Source organism: Cnephaeus nilssonii, assembly GCF_951640355.1.
Source record: "Cnephaeus nilssonii genome assembly, chromosome: 4".
Taxonomy (NCBI): domain Eukaryota; kingdom Metazoa; phylum Chordata; class Mammalia; order Chiroptera; family Vespertilionidae; genus Cnephaeus; species Cnephaeus nilssonii.
Window position 1 is genome coordinate 99,530,606 of NC_137075.1, and position 16,560 is coordinate 99,547,165.

The 16,560-nt window shown below is 45.0% G+C and overlaps 1 protein-coding gene across 4 annotated transcripts in view; it reads right to left on the reverse strand.

Moving 5' to 3' along the window:
* The window catches only part of TTC7B (tetratricopeptide repeat domain 7B), a 193,559-nt gene that overhangs the window by 64,612 nt on the left and 112,387 nt on the right, over positions 1–16,560 (reverse strand). For all 4 annotated transcript variants that reach the window (XM_079768075.1, XM_079768072.1, XM_079768073.1 and 1 more), the window contains exons 13-15: positions 16,340–16,397; positions 10,616–10,688; positions 7,970–8,130 (exon numbers count right to left, since the gene is read on the reverse strand). In XM_079768075.1, the coding sequence (XP_079624201.1) occupies positions 7,970–8,130; positions 10,616–10,688; positions 16,340–16,397 (292 nt within the window). The remainder of the gene's footprint in view (positions 1–7,969; positions 8,131–10,615; positions 10,689–16,339; positions 16,398–16,560) is intronic.

Here is a 16,560-nt window from a genome sequence, read left to right on the forward strand (position 1 = left end):
GGGGCAGTTGGGGGCAACCTGGCTGGCAGTGGGGGACAGTTAGAGCCACCAGGCCGGCAGGGGGGGCAGTTAGGGGCGATCAGGCCAGCACACAGAGGCAGTGAGGGGTGATCAGGCCAGCGGGGGTTGGGGGAGACAGTTAGGGGGACCAGGCCAGCAGGGGGCGGGGGGAGGCAGTTAGGGGTGACCAGGCAGGCAGGCAGGTGAGCGATTAGGAGCCAGCAGTCCAGGATTGTGAGAGGGATGTCCGACTGCCGGTTTAGGGTATTGGGCCTAAGCTGGTAGTTGGACATCCCCCAAGAGGTCCCAGATTGGAGAGGGTGCAGGCTGGGCTGAGGGGATCTCCCGCTCCCGTGCATGAATTTCATGCACCGGGCCTCTAGTTTGTATATATATGTGTATGCACACATGCATGTAGATATATGTATGTAGATGTATGACTATGTCATACAAAATAGACTTTGAGGCAAAATGAATTATGTGACCTATTACATAGTGATAAAGAATTGAATTTATCAGGAAGATGAAGCAATTCTTAATGTATATGTACCTAACAACCCAGCTTTAAACCACATAAAGCAAAAATTGCTATAACTACGTGGTGAAACAGGACAACCTGCTATCCTAGTGTTAGATTTCAATTCAATAATTTTTGGATTAATTAGACACAAAAAAATCAATAAGAATAAAGATCTGAATAGCACAGTTAATAAAACCAGTCTCAAATAATTTCATATATATATATATATATATATATATATATATATATATAGTCTCTGAACACAATTCAATGAACAAAAGATAAGTAAAACAAACAAACAAACAAAAAAAACACCCCTGCATATGTTTGACAATTATAAAACACAGTTCTAAAATAATTGAGTAAAAAAATAATGGAAATTTAAATATATTTAGAACTAAGCAGTAACAAAAATTTCACATATTGAAACTTGTGGTTTAAAGCTAATAGAGTACATAGCAGGACATTTTTAGTCTTAAATGCTTATGTCAGAAAATAACGCAAGGACCTAAATAGATACTTTTCGAAAGAAGACAGAAGGAAGGCCAAAAGGCATATGAAAACATGCTCAAAGTCACTAATCATCCAAGAGATGCAAATCAAAATGACAATGAGGTACCATCTCACACCTGTCAGAATGGCTATCACCAACAAATCAAGAAATGACAAGTGCTGGCGAGGATGCGGAGAAAAAGGAACCCTTGTGCACTGCTGGTGGGAATGCAGACTGGTGCAGCCACTGTGGAGAACAGTATGGAGTTTCCTCAAAAAACTAAAAATGGAACTCCCATTTGACCCAGTGATCTCACTTCTAGGAATATATCCCCAGAAACTAGAAGCACCAATTAGAAAGGATATATGCACCCCTATGTTCATAGCAGCACAATTTACAATAGCTAAGACTTGGAAACAGCCTAAGTGCCCATCAACAGATGAGTGGATTAAAAAACTGTGGTACATCTGCACAATGGAATACTATGCTGTGGTAAAAAAGAAGGAGTTCTTATCATTTGCAACAGCATGGATGGAACTGGAGAGCATTATGCTAAGTGAAATAAGCCAGTCAGAGAAAGATAAATATCACATGATCTCACTCATTTATGGAATATAATGAACAACATAAACTGATGAACAGAAACAGATCCAGAGACAGAGAAACATCGATCAGACCATCAAACCTCAGAGGGAAGGCAGGGGAGGGTGGGGGTAAGGGGGAGAGATCAACCAAAGGACTTGTATGCATGTATATAAGCCTAACCAATGGACACAGACACCAGGGGGGTGAGGGCATGAGTGGGGTGGGGGATGGGGGGAGTAATGGGGGAATCACCTTAATCAATAAAAAAATTAAAAAAAGAAAATAAGGCAAAAAAAATTAATATACTAAACATCCAATTTAAAAGGTTAAGAAGGAAAACCAAATAAAAGAACAAACTCAGAGAAAATGGAAGAAAAAAATAAAAATAGGAAGAGAAATTCATAAAAGAGAAAGCAAACAGAGTTGAGAAGATAAAAAAGCTTCTGGTTCTTTGAAAAGATTAATGTAACCAACAAATTTCTGGCAAGACTGTTCAGGGGGAAAAAGAAGATGCATTAAACAATATCAGAACTAAAAAGACTTAACCACAGATGCTGTGTGCAATAAATAAACAAAAACATCACGAGCAACTTTATGCCAATAAAATTGAAAATTGATATGAAATGGACAAATCCTTAAAATATGTATTATGCATTATACATAGCTTAATAAAATAAGTAGAAAACCTGAACATCTCATAATCATTTTTAAAAAGCATCAGAAGTCTTTCCATAGAAAAAAAGACCAGCCCTTGGTGGTTTTACAAGTGAATTTTACCAAAACATGTTATTCTAGGAACAAATAATTCCAATCTTACATGAATGATGTCAAAACACAAAAAAGAACAACTCCAACGCACTTTAACCTGATGCCAAAACTTTTCAAGGTTATACTGAAAAAGGAAAATACGCGCTATTTCACAAATGAACGTAAATGTAAATATTCTTTTAAAAAGTAGTAAACTGATAACATAAAAAAGCGAATAGATCATGACCAGCTTGGGCTTATTTCAAGAATGTAAGTTTAATTTAACATTTTAAAATATCAATTAATACAACATTCATAGATTCAGGAGCAAAAATCATATAACCAACTCAAAAATATAGAAAAAACACTTGATACAATTTGATATCAATTCATGATTTAAAAAACTTTTAGCAAACCAGGAGAAAGAAAATTCCTTAACCTCTGAAACAGAGGTTTAAGTATGGAAATCTTTTTTCAGGTGGCTAGGAATAAATCTAATTAAAAATTGAGCAAAATCTTTATGAAGAAAATTATAAAACTTCATTTAAAAAGCATTTTTAAAAGGCCTACATAATTAGAGCTTTAATGACCATGGATTAGAAGACCCAATGTCATAAATAACTCTCCCCAGTGTGAGCTATTAGATTTAAAATAATTCCAATAAAACACTCTCAACAAAAATTTTTGTGTGTTACTTGACAAACTCAAAGGCCTGAGGATAGCAAGATACAGGATGGACCTACGTCATGTAAAATAAAGTAATGATGAAAGACTGGTCATCACACAGAGAAGGGCACGACGACTAATGAACACGTAAGACAAAGGTGGCATTGTGGAGCACCAGGGAAGGGAACCTTTTCAATATAGGATGCTGGGAGAATTGGGGATCCATATGGGAAAAATTACATCAGATCCCTCACATCATCCTATATAATAAAAGCCTAATATGACAAGTGTTCGGTCGTCTGGTTGGCCATTCAACCAATCAAAGCATAATATGCTAATAATATGCTAAGGCTGCTCAACTGCTCACTATAATGTGCACTGACCACCAGGGGGCAGACGCTCTGACCGATAGGTTAGCTTACCACTGGGGTCCAGCAGATTGGGACTGAGTGAGATGGGCCGGACACGCCCTGGAGCCCTCCCACGGTCCCTCCCTGGCTGGTCAACCTCCCGCATCCCTCCCTGGCCCCGATGGTGCACCAGTGGGGTCCCTCAGCCTGGCCTGTGCCCTCTCGCAATCTGGGCTGAGGGACCCCTACCCCCGAGTGCACAAATTTCATGCACCAGGCCTCTAGTACATACATAAAACAACCAATTCCAGATGAACTCCCAGCTTTAAGTGTGAAAGATAACGAGGGAGCTCTCAGAAGATAACTTAGGAGACTACCTTCATGGTCCTGGAGGAGGCCAAGGTTTTAACTAGTCACAGGAGTACTATCCTTGGATATGACTGATAGATTCAACTACTTTAAAATCAGTAACTTCTGTTCATCAAAAGACATCAGTAAGAGAAAGCAAAGACAAGGCACAGCTTGGAAGATTTTTGCAGCACATATAACCAATGAAAGCACTTGTAATCATAATATATAAAGAAATCTTACAAATTAGTATGAAAAAAGACAACCCAATCAGAAAAAGGCTTCTACTTGTGCTTCACAAAAGAGAGAAGCGAAATGACCAATAAACAAACAGAAAGGTGTTCAATTTCATTAATAATGAAGGACAGGCAACTTAAACTCACACCGTGATACCATTAACCAACAACCACATTTCCAAAAATAAGTCTGACAACATCCAGTATTGCTGTAAGAAGCCACATGGGGCCCCAGGCACTGCCGGTGGGAGTGTACAATGACACAACCGCTTTAGAAAACAGTTTGGAATGATTTGGTGAAATTGAAGATACACATAGCCCAACAATTTCACTCCAAGGTGGGTGTACAGCTAAAGAAATGCTTGCACATGTGCACAGGGAGCCTGTGCGAGAATGTTTACAGCAGCATTGTTCATAACAGCTGAAAACAACCCACACACCACTTACAGTAGGCTAGAAAGACAAATCTTGGTAAGCTCATACAATAGGTGCTATTCATATGATAAATGAATAAATTGCTGCTGTGTGCAATATGGATGAACCTCAGGGACATAATGTGAAGCAATAAAAGCAAGTACTATAAGGATATATTCAGTATGATTCCATTACAATTTTTTTAAACATGCAAAATTAGAAATTTCCATTACTTAGGAGTAAAACATATATGGCATAGAACCACAAGACAGTTCTCAGCGTAGAATTCAGAACAGTGGTTAACCTGTGAGGTGAGAGGTAAGGCTAGGATAGAGGGGTACACAGGAAATTAAAAGGCAATATTAATGTTCTTTTTCTTAAATGAAGAAGGGGTATACACACATATATCAGTTGTATTGTTTTAAATATATTTACTAAGTAGTCTTTTTGCTTCTACTTAATATTTAATATCAATTTTAAAAGATTCTAAAATATCATATTTGAAAACACTGTATCAGTAATAGAAAGAGGAATTCCTACGAATTATTGAGTGACTACCATGCAATGATTACAATGAAGGAAGACATTGATTGCAATACCTACAGGCCCTGGGCGTTCTGGCCTCTCTGGTGTGCATCCTCACTGCCACTGGACATGATAGAGGTTTAAGTACCTTGGGTAAGCTTAACAGGGACCAGCAAGTTCTGTTATCTCAGGCTAAGAGGCTGGCTAAGTTGCTTTCCGTTCAACAGCTGAACAGTGGGAAGGGGTTCACCTCCATCCAGCAGGTGCTGAGCACACGTCCACTACGGCTCAGCCTGTGGGAGGCATGGCTGGGGGGCCCAACCCCACAGGGCAGTCCCGCTCCGAGCCCCACAGCCTGGAGACAAGGCTGACAAACACGCAGATAATACCGCCTGACAGGGGCCCGCAGGATCCCGGGTAGGCTGCTGTTGAAATGTCTTACCCAGGCTGGGAACAAACCATGGGATCGACTGACTACATCTGGCCCAACTTTTAATAAAGTCTTCTCGGGAAGAAGTCTCTCGTCGCAAAGGAAGAAATACAAATATTTAAAAAGCAAACAAGTCATGGCTGCTCTCGGACCTGCTGACATATGCCTTGCTTTTTTTGAGCTTACAGCCTAACATTAAAATAACAGGCTTGCATTCCTCAAATATCTCTACTGCTGTTCTTCCTTACACCGCCTGAAAGGCTGTCTGTCAGCTGCTGTCACTTGGAGGCATTACCGTATTAGCCACCACTGTTTACTGCTTGCTGTGTGGGGTGGCTATGGGTCTAAGAAGCCCTCCCCGGGAAGGTCCCCCAGGCGTCTCTGCAGGAGCCGCCGGCGAGTCTAAGCTCTAATGAAGGCGCTGGGGGTGCGAGGCGGGAAGGTGGCTTTTATAAATATGGATGAGAGAAGCGGAATTTAATTGCATTGGGTTGTACTTTACCGACGGGTAAAGGATGGGAGACTTTTTCAAGCGCTTTCACCACTTACGGTTCCATGGGCTAACCAGCTTCGGCTAAAATCCGAAATATATTCGGTATGCAAAAGAACAAGCCTGAGATGTGCCAGCAGCAAACACTGCAGCAAAGCCCTTTAGTTCGCTCTGCATAAATAGCTGAACCTACAAAAGAAATCTCCAGTTGGAGGTTGCCTGGATTATAATGAGAACTCTCTGGATGGGGAGAAGAGAAGTGCTCTTTTCACTTGGAGACAAAGAAATGTTTGTAATGGAAATATGTGCACCGGTGTTCCGAGGGGAGCTGCTGAAACTCTGATTAAAACACAGTGAGGTGATGAGGCAGAGAAATCAAGCCAAAGGCGATCCACTTAAAATATGGGCCTGCACTTCTTTCTTTCTTTCTTTTTTTTAAAAAAACATATTTTATTGATTTTTTACAGAGAGGAAGGGAGAGAGATAGAGAGGTTGAAACATTGATGAGAGAGAAACATCGACCAGCTGCCTCCTGCACACCCCCCACTGGGGATGTGCCCGCAACCAACGAGGTGCCCTTGACTGGAATCGAACCAGGGACCTTTTAGTCCGCAGGTTGACGCTCTATCCACTGAGCCAAACCGGCCTTGGCTGCACTTATTTCTGAAAGTGGGGAGAGCCAGCCCGGCCACCAGCTCCATTCCTTCCCGCCCCCCCCCCCGCCCCAAGCCCCCCCCCCCTGCCCCATTACTGCCCCTGCCCCTGAGACAGCTAGAACCTGCCAGGCGCAGGGCTGTTGACTGTCTCTGGCCACTGTGCACCTGTTACTAAGCTACTCCCCTGAGGAAAAAGTAGGAGCCGAGGAGCCAAAGACAAAGTCCTGCTCAGCAAAGCCTCGGCGACAAGCCTGGGTTCGGGGATTCCACGGAGACGTGACAATAAGCAGACAATTCAAGAGTCTAGCAGTCTAGAACGACAGTTCTTAGGTGATGTACAAATATTGACCGATTTGAGGAATTCAGTTTCCTAGCGAATAAAACCAAGGCATCTTGTTTGAAGTTGCTGACATATAACAAGCATCTGACACCTGGGAAGGGAGACCCTGGAGTTAACGCAGGACAGACGAGCCCTGACGCTGCAGTTCCCGCGTTCCAGTCACTGCGGTTCGTCCAATACCATGTTTGCCATACCCAGGGCTGCCTATCGGTATTTGCTTAACATTTTTATTGAAAGTGACTTTAAAGCAACTCATGACAAAAATTTCTTAGCCTCCCTCCGAGCGACCATTTCCCTGAAATCACACTTTGATATGCAGTTATATTTTTCTAATGTACATTGAGGATTGCATAACTAGTAAAATAAAAACGTTCATCCACAGCCCATCTAACATCCTCTCCTGTGCCCAAGGGTACACGATGGAAAAACATATCACGTATTTTAACTTACTAAGGGTGACCTAACAGACTGCTGTGGACCCTAGACCCATGGTCGGCAAACTGCAGCTCACGAGCCGCATGCGGCTCTTTGGCCCCTTGAGTGTGGCTCTTCCACAAAATACCACGGCCTGGGCGAGTCTATTTTGAAGAAGTGGCGTTAGAAGAAGTTTAAGTTTAAAAAATTTGGCTCTCAAAAGAAATTTCAATCGTTGTACTGTTGATATTTGGCTCTGTTGACTAATGAGTTTGCCGACCACTATCCTAGAGCAATACGGATTTGAACTGCGTGGGTCCACTTACATGTGGATTTTTTTCAATAAATCCTGTAAATGTATTTCCTCTTTCCTATGATTTTCTTAATAACATTCTCTTTTCTGTAGCTTACTTTATTATAGAGTGAAGTATATAGGATATATGTAACATACAAAATGTGTTAACCCACTGTGTATGTGTAGTGGTAAGGCTTCCATCAGCAGTAGGCAGTCAAGCTTCTGGGGCGTTAGAAGCTCTCCCCAGATCCTCCACCGTGCGGGGGTCGGCACCCCTAGCCCTTGTGTTAAGGGTCAACAGTATATGTGTTTCTAAATATCATGGGGGAAAGAGTAAAAGGAGTTTTGTACTATTTACTCTCAGGATGTCCACGAAGAAGTCAGATTACAGAGAAGGAAGCTGGAAGAAGTAAACGTAATAGCTTTTGCGTGAGGAAAACGCAAGCCCAGGGCCACTCACAGAAAGTTCTCCGGGTACTCGCTCAGGGCCATGTCCACGATGCTCAGCGCGTCGTGGGAATGCTTCTGTGCCGACAGCAGGAGGGCGAGCAGGTGCAGGGAGTTGACATCATCGCCTTGAAGCTGAAGAGCCTGGCGGACATACCCCAGAGCCTCCGGTATCTGGTTTAGAACAAAACCAACAAGAATTTTTAAACACACATGCGCGCGCGCACACACACACACACACACACACACACACACACACACACGAAGCCATCTTTATGAAAGCACCGAGATATTAGCCACAAACACGAAAACAAGATGCTCTCTTCAAGCAATAGTCTAATCATTGAAGTAATACTGTTTCTGCCAATAACCAGTCTTTCATTTTTCCCTAAGTAAACACTTTCTCTTTTTTCTGAAAAACTGACCTACTTTGGATCATGCTAAAGATAATTTCACTACATGGAGGCACATACCAATTGCCAGAGGATTTTAGTGGAATTAAACAGCCTTAACTGAGCTGTTCTCGTTTTTTAAAGTATTACTGAAATAAAAGTGCTTAATAAGTCACAAACTTTATAACAGCTTTCTAAATGATCAGACACCTGTGATTCCGGCCAAGTTCCTTTGCCCTGGTTCTCCATCGGGGAAATATATAAACACACATACAAACAACCCTCTCCTCCTGACCTTTCCAAACCACAACCCAAATACCCTGACCCAAGAAACAAATGGCAGGTGCTACGTTCAATGCCACATTCAAACTCAAGTGGGACCGGACACAACCTGGACCTTAAAATGCAACAGCTGTTCAAGACTTGCTTCAAAATCGTCCAAGCACGATGGTTGATCAAATGCACAGATGAATACTGAACACCCTGGATTCCATGCAGGTTTAGCAGTCCCCGGGGAGAATTACAACCTGAAGCTTTCTCCACAGCTGGCCTGGGACCCCTCCCGTCTCCCCTCCCAACGTCAGTCCCCTGGCTGGACCCCTCTCAGCCCTCCTGCTTCTTCCCAAACTTTCAGAAACCTCACTCCTTAGTAGGAAGCCACAACTTTTGTTTTTTCCAAATCTGTTAGTTTCCCTCTCTGAAATTTCATTTGGATGAATTTGATTACAAATGTTGGCTACGGAGGCTCTCTGCTTTGAGCCAGAGTCATGGCTGATACAGCTGAAGGGAGACCATCTGCCACCCATCGTTTACGGGAGAAGCTGAGTCCAGGGGTGAAATGACTGGAGCAAGGTCACCCAGCTGTTGAACTTCTGGGACGAGAGTGGCTAGATCTTCTGATTCCCCTCCCGCCCTCTCCCCCTACTCAAAGGGCTCTGGCTCTACAGATAACAGGCCACAAGCCCCCTGCCCGCGGTCAGCAGGAAATCCAGCTGCCGGGGTCTGGGGTTGTCATGCTGTGTGCTCACAAAGGCTCTGTGACCTTGTCCATGCCCCAGGTGAGGACTGACGGTGTGAACAGCGCCCAGCCTGCGCTGTGGGGAGGGTGGAAAGGCAGGGTGTCAATGTGCAGTCTGACCAAAGCAGCCGGGGACGACTGACACAGGGTTCACCACGGCATCCTGCAGGGACAGCTGACTTGAAGGAATGCAAGGCTGGCTCCTTCATTCAGCGAGTGCTCCCAAGTGCCAGGCAGCGTCCCAGCTGCCGGGGCAAAGCGGTGACGATGACAGCCATGGTTCCTGCCCGCATGGAGCCTCCCGTCAGGCGGGAAAGACACCAAACAGGAGAGCTGAGCAAGAGGAAGGGGCAGAGCAGGCTGCTGCAGGTAGGAGGCTTCATGGGGGAGGGGAGAGAAGGTCCTGGTGGGGGAGAGAGGCCAGGTGGCCGTCACGAGCCTGCAGCTGTGAGCCACACCACGCCAGGTGCGGGGACCTTGGTTTCCGTAGTCCCCAGGTCGCCAAAGGGAGCCGCCTCTCCGAGAAGTCAGATGCCTGCCTGCAGCCGGGCCTGCCAGGGGAATGGCACGTCTGGGGAACTGACCTTTCGTTCACCCTCCAGTCAGCTCTCTGGAATGTGCTGGGGTTACCACCCGTGTCTTGCACCTGGTGGGCAGGCAGGCATGTGGCCAGAGTCTCAGAACAGCTGGGAGGGGACAGGAAGGGACGAGAAGGCAAAGGCGGCTTCTGGAGACTGCAACAGGGAGGATGAAGGACACTGCTGACGCTCCTACTCCAGGAGTCACCGCGTGTCATGTTCAGACCTCCACGTATTTGAAAGGCACTGGTTGGTGCTTCTGTCTATGCCTACCGGCATCGTCAATCACTGATACCTAACGGCAACCAGGCCCCACCCTAAATCTCCCCTCTGCTGAGAGCTCAGCATGGGCTCTGCTGGCAAGTCACACACGGGCTCTTCGATGACCCCTGGGTTTAGGGTGTCTGCCACGTGCTGCGTCCACGTTGCCATCCGACCCCGGGCCGGGCCCTCCGGGTCTATGGACTAAAACTCCTAAAGCAGAGCCTGGCCTGTGTCTATACAGCTGATGCTCAAACTGACCAGAGCACCCGGATCTTCGCTGCGTGGATGAGGGCCCCTGGTCCAGGTCAGCCCGGGCGGAGGACCAGCTACTAACTCGAGCTGAGGCGCTAAAGGAACCGCATCAAGACGGAGCGTGCACCCAGTTTAGGAACATCCGAGAAACTGACCTGTCTGGAGATGGCGAGCTGCAGAGCGAGGTAGAAAGCTGCTTGGTGATCTGTAGGCGACAGACTGTGGGCCCTGAAAAGGTATTTACGGCTGTTAGTACCTGGGAGAGACCATTCTACGTTCCCTATCCAACAAGAAGCCACATTTGCATTTTTATCATTTGCATTTTTATACTAAGACCCCATATTTAACTATTGAATGTCTCATTTAAACAAAGGTTTACTAACAAATGTGCTGTGTTCCCCCTTTTCTGTGTACAGGAATGCTAGTGGCCTGCTTTGTGCTCAGTCCACCTCTGAAGCAGCAGCTGTGACCCTGGGCTCTGAGGAGCAGCCTGGAGGTGCAGAATCCGCAGGCCCTGAGCTCTGACCGCTCACCGTCACGCTGGGACCCGGTGAGGCCATGGGTGTCCTGGGCAAGGCAGTAGCGCTTTGGTTGAGTTTGGGCTTGGCCTTAACGCTACCTTCATCCAAATTTCTGGATTTCAGAGAAACCATACAAAAATCAAGACCCGGCTTTGCTGGTAAAATGAGGTTCCGGTTTTTGATGAACTGACTCTAGGAGAGGAGGAGGAGACTCATGCAGTCCTCCAAAGCTACCAAGCTCCATGCAGCTCACTAGTTTTGTCCACGCAACTCTGACATGTAAAACTAAACACTGGGCTACTGACTGGCCTTTGACACCAGCTGGGAAGAGCTGAACTGGACTCCTAACTGCCAACGTGGTCATTCTTGCTCTTATGTGGGAATCAATCATATTTCACCATGAGCAACTCAAAATGGGGCTGTATACGAGACATCCTCTCTGCTGAACAGTCTGGAGGGAAGAGAAAACCAACTTTACTTTCTTTAAAAGGCATGATGGAGCAGACTAATTAAATAACGGTGGGGCCCCGATAACAAACAGACTTTCATCCTGTTCTGTCAACATTCTGTGATTAAAGGAGGATCTTCTAGGGACAGAAAACAAATTCAGGATAAAAAAGGAAGCCATATCCCAGGCAAACACATTAGGGATGGCTTCACGCAGTAATAAGGCCATTTCATGGAACTGTCCATCTGCTGTGGGGAAAAAGACTAAGAAGTCTTCCAGGCATTTGCCATCCAGAAAATACACAGTTTGAGCCATTGTTTGGGCAAATGTGGCAGCTCCTGTGGGGACTGGGGGGGCAAGGGGAGTCTGTCCTTCTATTGCTCTTAAACCCCCTCCCTGGTTACTCCACCAGGAACTGTGCCTAGGACTCCCCTCACCGTAGGGTAACAGGATCGGGCTATTTGCCCGCGCTGCCCTTTTAAATCTCTCGCTTCTACCACTATGCTCCAGTTTTTATTATTTCATAAGTATTGGTTTTCCCATGAATTTGTACACGGCTGTTGCTTCAGAGGTGGACTGAACACGAAACGGGCCACTATCATTTCTATACACAGAAAAGGGGGAAAGAATCTTTTTCTTTGGTGTTCCTGAGAAATGAGATCGGGATGTCACGGTTTCTGTCTCTCTCCATTATTCAGGGGAAACTAATACAAAGTGAGTTATGAAGAGACAATGAATTATTCAGCATTCTTTATTTTATTTCACTTCTTTCCTAATGAATACAAAGCCAGGTTTCTACAACCCTCACAAGAACCCCTCAGAGCTACCGTTTTCTCAGCCCAGGGTAGGGTCTTCGAAGGTGAAGTTAGATCAGACCAGGATTGCCTCCACCCGACACCACCCACGTGAGGAGCTGCCATGGCCTGGTGGCTCTGGGGGATGGGTGAGGACAGTTCTGACACGAGCCCCACCCTGGCCTCAGCAGTGATCACGCACTGTGAGCCACTTACTGTGACAAAAACAACCAGACGTGCCGGGGGTCTCGGCGTTTCTGGGAAGATTGGGGCAGCAGCTGAAGAACTGCAAACCTGGCTAATGATGGATATCCAACTGCCAATTTCTCACGAGGCACAACTTAAACATACACACTTTGAAAGTCTTATTTTTATACTTTGGCTAATGAGTTAAACTGACTACTTTAGCCCAGGAAAGAAAAAAGAAAATAAGGAGAATGTTCAACAAAAGAAGACAAAGTACATGGTGTTGATCTCAGAACAGACTAGAGTGCTTGCTTCGGTCACACAGAGCAGCTGGGCAGCTACATTCCCTGTGACACACCCAGAGCCAACCTGCTCGGCAGACGTCATCAGGCCATGCATGTAAGAGGAAAGGCATTCGTGTTCCTGACAACTAGAACCCTGCTGAACGCTGCACATGAATACAAAGCAGCCCCACAAACCCCATTCCCATACAGCAGCATCTGAGATGTTAGGAGAAACCCAGACATCTAAAAATGTCACCACAGGATGCTCACAAAGCGCTTCCCTTGTCAAAGCAACTCCATGCCCATTAATTTAATGTATTTTCCATAAAAAAGAATTGTTAGACTGATGGGTCACCAGGCCACCTGTCCATCCATCCATCCACTCATCCATCCATCCATCCATCCATCCATCCATCCATCCATCCACTCATCTATTCATCTATCTATCTATCTATCCATCCATCTATCCTCTCATCCATCCATCCATCCATCCATCCATCCATCCATCCATCCATCCATCCACTCATCTATTCATCTATGTATCTATCCATCCATCTATCCTCTCATCCATCCATCCATCCATCCATCTATCCATCCATCCATCCACTCATCTATTCATCTATCTATCTATCTATCCATCCATCTATCCTCTCATCCATCCATCCATCCATCCATCCACCCACCTATCCATCCATTCACCCAACCACCCACATTATTTAGTACCAATGTGGTGCCAGGCCTGTGCCAGCCTCTGGGGAGCCTGGAGATGAACCATTCACCAACCTGGAGAAGGGAGAACATCCCTTCTCCCCCAGAGCCAGGGAGACCCAAAATGACCATTACAGTACAGTGGGAGCAGGGCCCCGAGAGAGGCATGCCAGGCTGCCGCTGGAGAGCATGGATGGGCCCCCGAGATCACCTGTCTAGGACCCAGAACACCTTGAGTGCTCTCCAAGACTCTGGTTCCAACATGTTCTAGAACCAAGAATATAGAAAAGGCCGAACAAGTTTGACCCTGGTCATTAAGATACACACTTTATAACAATAATAACTACAATTTATAAGAATCTACTTTTAAGCACCTGGTCCAAGAGTATCCAGCAAAAGAGCTAGAGCTAGAAGTGAAATCCTGAGGCCTGCTCTCTCCCCCATATCACCCTGCTGCCTTGTTCAGTCAATTCTCCTCTAAGTCTCCTTCTATCCAGATTACAATGGACCTGTGATCAGTGTATTTATTAGTCAGTTAAGGGGGAAAAAGTACACACGTGGTTAAATCTATCACTCAGGAGCCTTCCCATTAGTGACACACACAGGATAACCAACTTGTCCTGGTTTTCCCTGGTTTTAGCACTCAAAGTCCCAAGTTCTGGGATGCTGCTCACTTCCCGAAAAACTAGGATGGTCACTCATTCCATACACACAAATTATACCACAAGCAAACTTAATTTAAGCCAGGAGGGGGAGAGAACCATAACGTGAGGTTGTGTTTCACACTGAGTGACAAACACAACCAACACCACACGGAGCAGCCGATTTCTGCATGTGGGGTCAAGTCTCTGCGCCATGCTCTCAGCTTTGCAGACAACATGGTCTTGTTCACTATACCTCTGTACGGGCCAAATGAATTGGCCCCGCTGCTGGGGCTGAGCTTCTGGACTTATGAACAGTTGAGGGCCTCAATATTAAGATGCAGAAATGCAAGTGGGAGGCCTTCAAAAACCACCTTTTTAAATCTACCCGACAGCAAATCTTCCTGAATTCTGACTCCAGGCATAACTAAGGGCTAATATTTACATGTTATATCTGCAACCCCACCCCTTTTTGAGTTACCTTCTTTTCTTTTTAAACAAAAATTGCCAAACAATAGTATAAACAGCATTGTTGGCAGAGGATTTAAATATATATTTTTTAAAAAAGTACTTCTCATCCAAGTGGTTTTTAAACATCCATTTATATTTAAGAAGGAATACAAATTATTCATATTTACTTAAAACCTTTCCTTATAGAATGTCAGGTCTACAGTGTACTAGATTAGCCCTCATTAATGTGTACTTGAAACAAAACAATTTATTTCCTTGAAAAATATTCATTTCACACAAATATTAATTTAGATTAGCCTTTGCCAATAAATCACATAGGTTAATAGGGTTTTATTACTCTTTTTTTCTGCATGAACTCATATTTTAGGAAATCTCTTTGAATTGAAACCTAAGTGAAAGGAACAAGAAGGAATTCGGGTCAAAGGAACAGCTGCGACCTAACATGAAGTTACGAATTGTGGCAGCTCAAGGCAGACCACCACCATGGCTGTTTTTAGAGAGCCAGTGAGATGTGCTGACTTGAGAAAAGGGAAACAGATGTAATGGCCACTTTCTGAGGCATTCATGTGTTTTACAAGTTAGGACTGGAAAAATTAAAACTCCAAAACGTTTGAAATGAAAGGCTTCCCACACTCCCATGCTGAAGAACATCAACAAAAGCTCAGCACAGACATAGATCTGTGTGCAGGTGTCAATCTGGACTGTTTGTCATTAACCAGCCTGGGACGGGCAAGGTGAAGGCACAATCGGCAAGCCTGGCAGGAAACAGCAGTGAGATGCAAGATTTCACACCAACTGAAACCAAGTAATAAGGATTTCATGAAGAAAGGGGCGCGAACACTGCGGTAAATCCGTAGGCAACCCCAGTTCTGGGAAAGAAATCTAGCAAAGGGTATTAGTGACAGAGGTCCTCATGAAATTTTGGTGCAAGTAACTAAGTTTCTAATACAATTCCAAGAAAGCAATGTAACTCAGATGTATTTAAAGTGAGAGGATCAATAGCAATTATAGATTTGCCATCAGGCAGCTTTACTTTCAAGCAATGATTCATTTTAGTGATTTATTATAGCTGTGATAAGAATAAAATCAGGGCAGTGAAGTACAGTAGGTACCAGAAGAGTTGCATTAGAGTCAGGAGATGATGATTCTATCAAAGGCAATGTGGCTCTCTAACTCCCCACTCCTGCATGCGAGTCCCTCACCTGCAGTGAACATCCTGCTTGTCCTGTCTACCTTCCTGGTGTGGGTGAGGATGAGGTGAAATGAGGGATGTGGAGAACACGTGCTAATCACTAGTATAAAGCATTCTCCGAATTTCACGGAAGGCACAACGATGGAGACAGCATAGGTATTATGGAGCAAGGCAGGGCTGGAGGTGACTTGACTGTCTTCACAAAGCATTTCAGAGACTGTCCTAAAACCCGACTTTTTCATTTCTTAATATAAAAACCTGCAGCTTCACAGGCAATAAAAAAAAAAAAAAGCTAGGAGAGAACGATCCCTTTTCTAGATGATGACAAATGTCTTTAATAAAAGGATCATCTCCCCTACACATACAGAGTATCTGTCTTCCCAGAGCTGAACTGGCTGTATTAGGAAGGAATAAAATGTGCCTGAAGGATGAGGGACGGACAGATGAAGAACGCAGATCTACATGGTGACAAATGATGCGGCGAGCTTCCACGCTGGGTGCTCGGTGCTCGAGGGGAAAGAGTCCCGGGGGAAAACACTGTTTACATAATCTTTATAAATATCTCTCCCTTTTATACCCCTCACACTGTGGTGTCGTTATGTACAGCCGAGTGAAAAGGTGAACTCCCACTCACCTCTGAAATGCAAGGAGCGCCTTCCTCTGCAGGACCTCCTGCATCCCTCGCAACGAAGCTGAAAAGGGTTCGATCCGTCAGTGGCAAGTTTCGGACAGATACAAAGCCCATCACAAAAACTACACATTCTGGGTGTGTGTGTGCTCAGTGCTGCCCCAGGCGCAGCGGGAGACGGGCCCTTGCACTCGTGGGTGTGACTTGGCATGATGCCGAGGGGACAG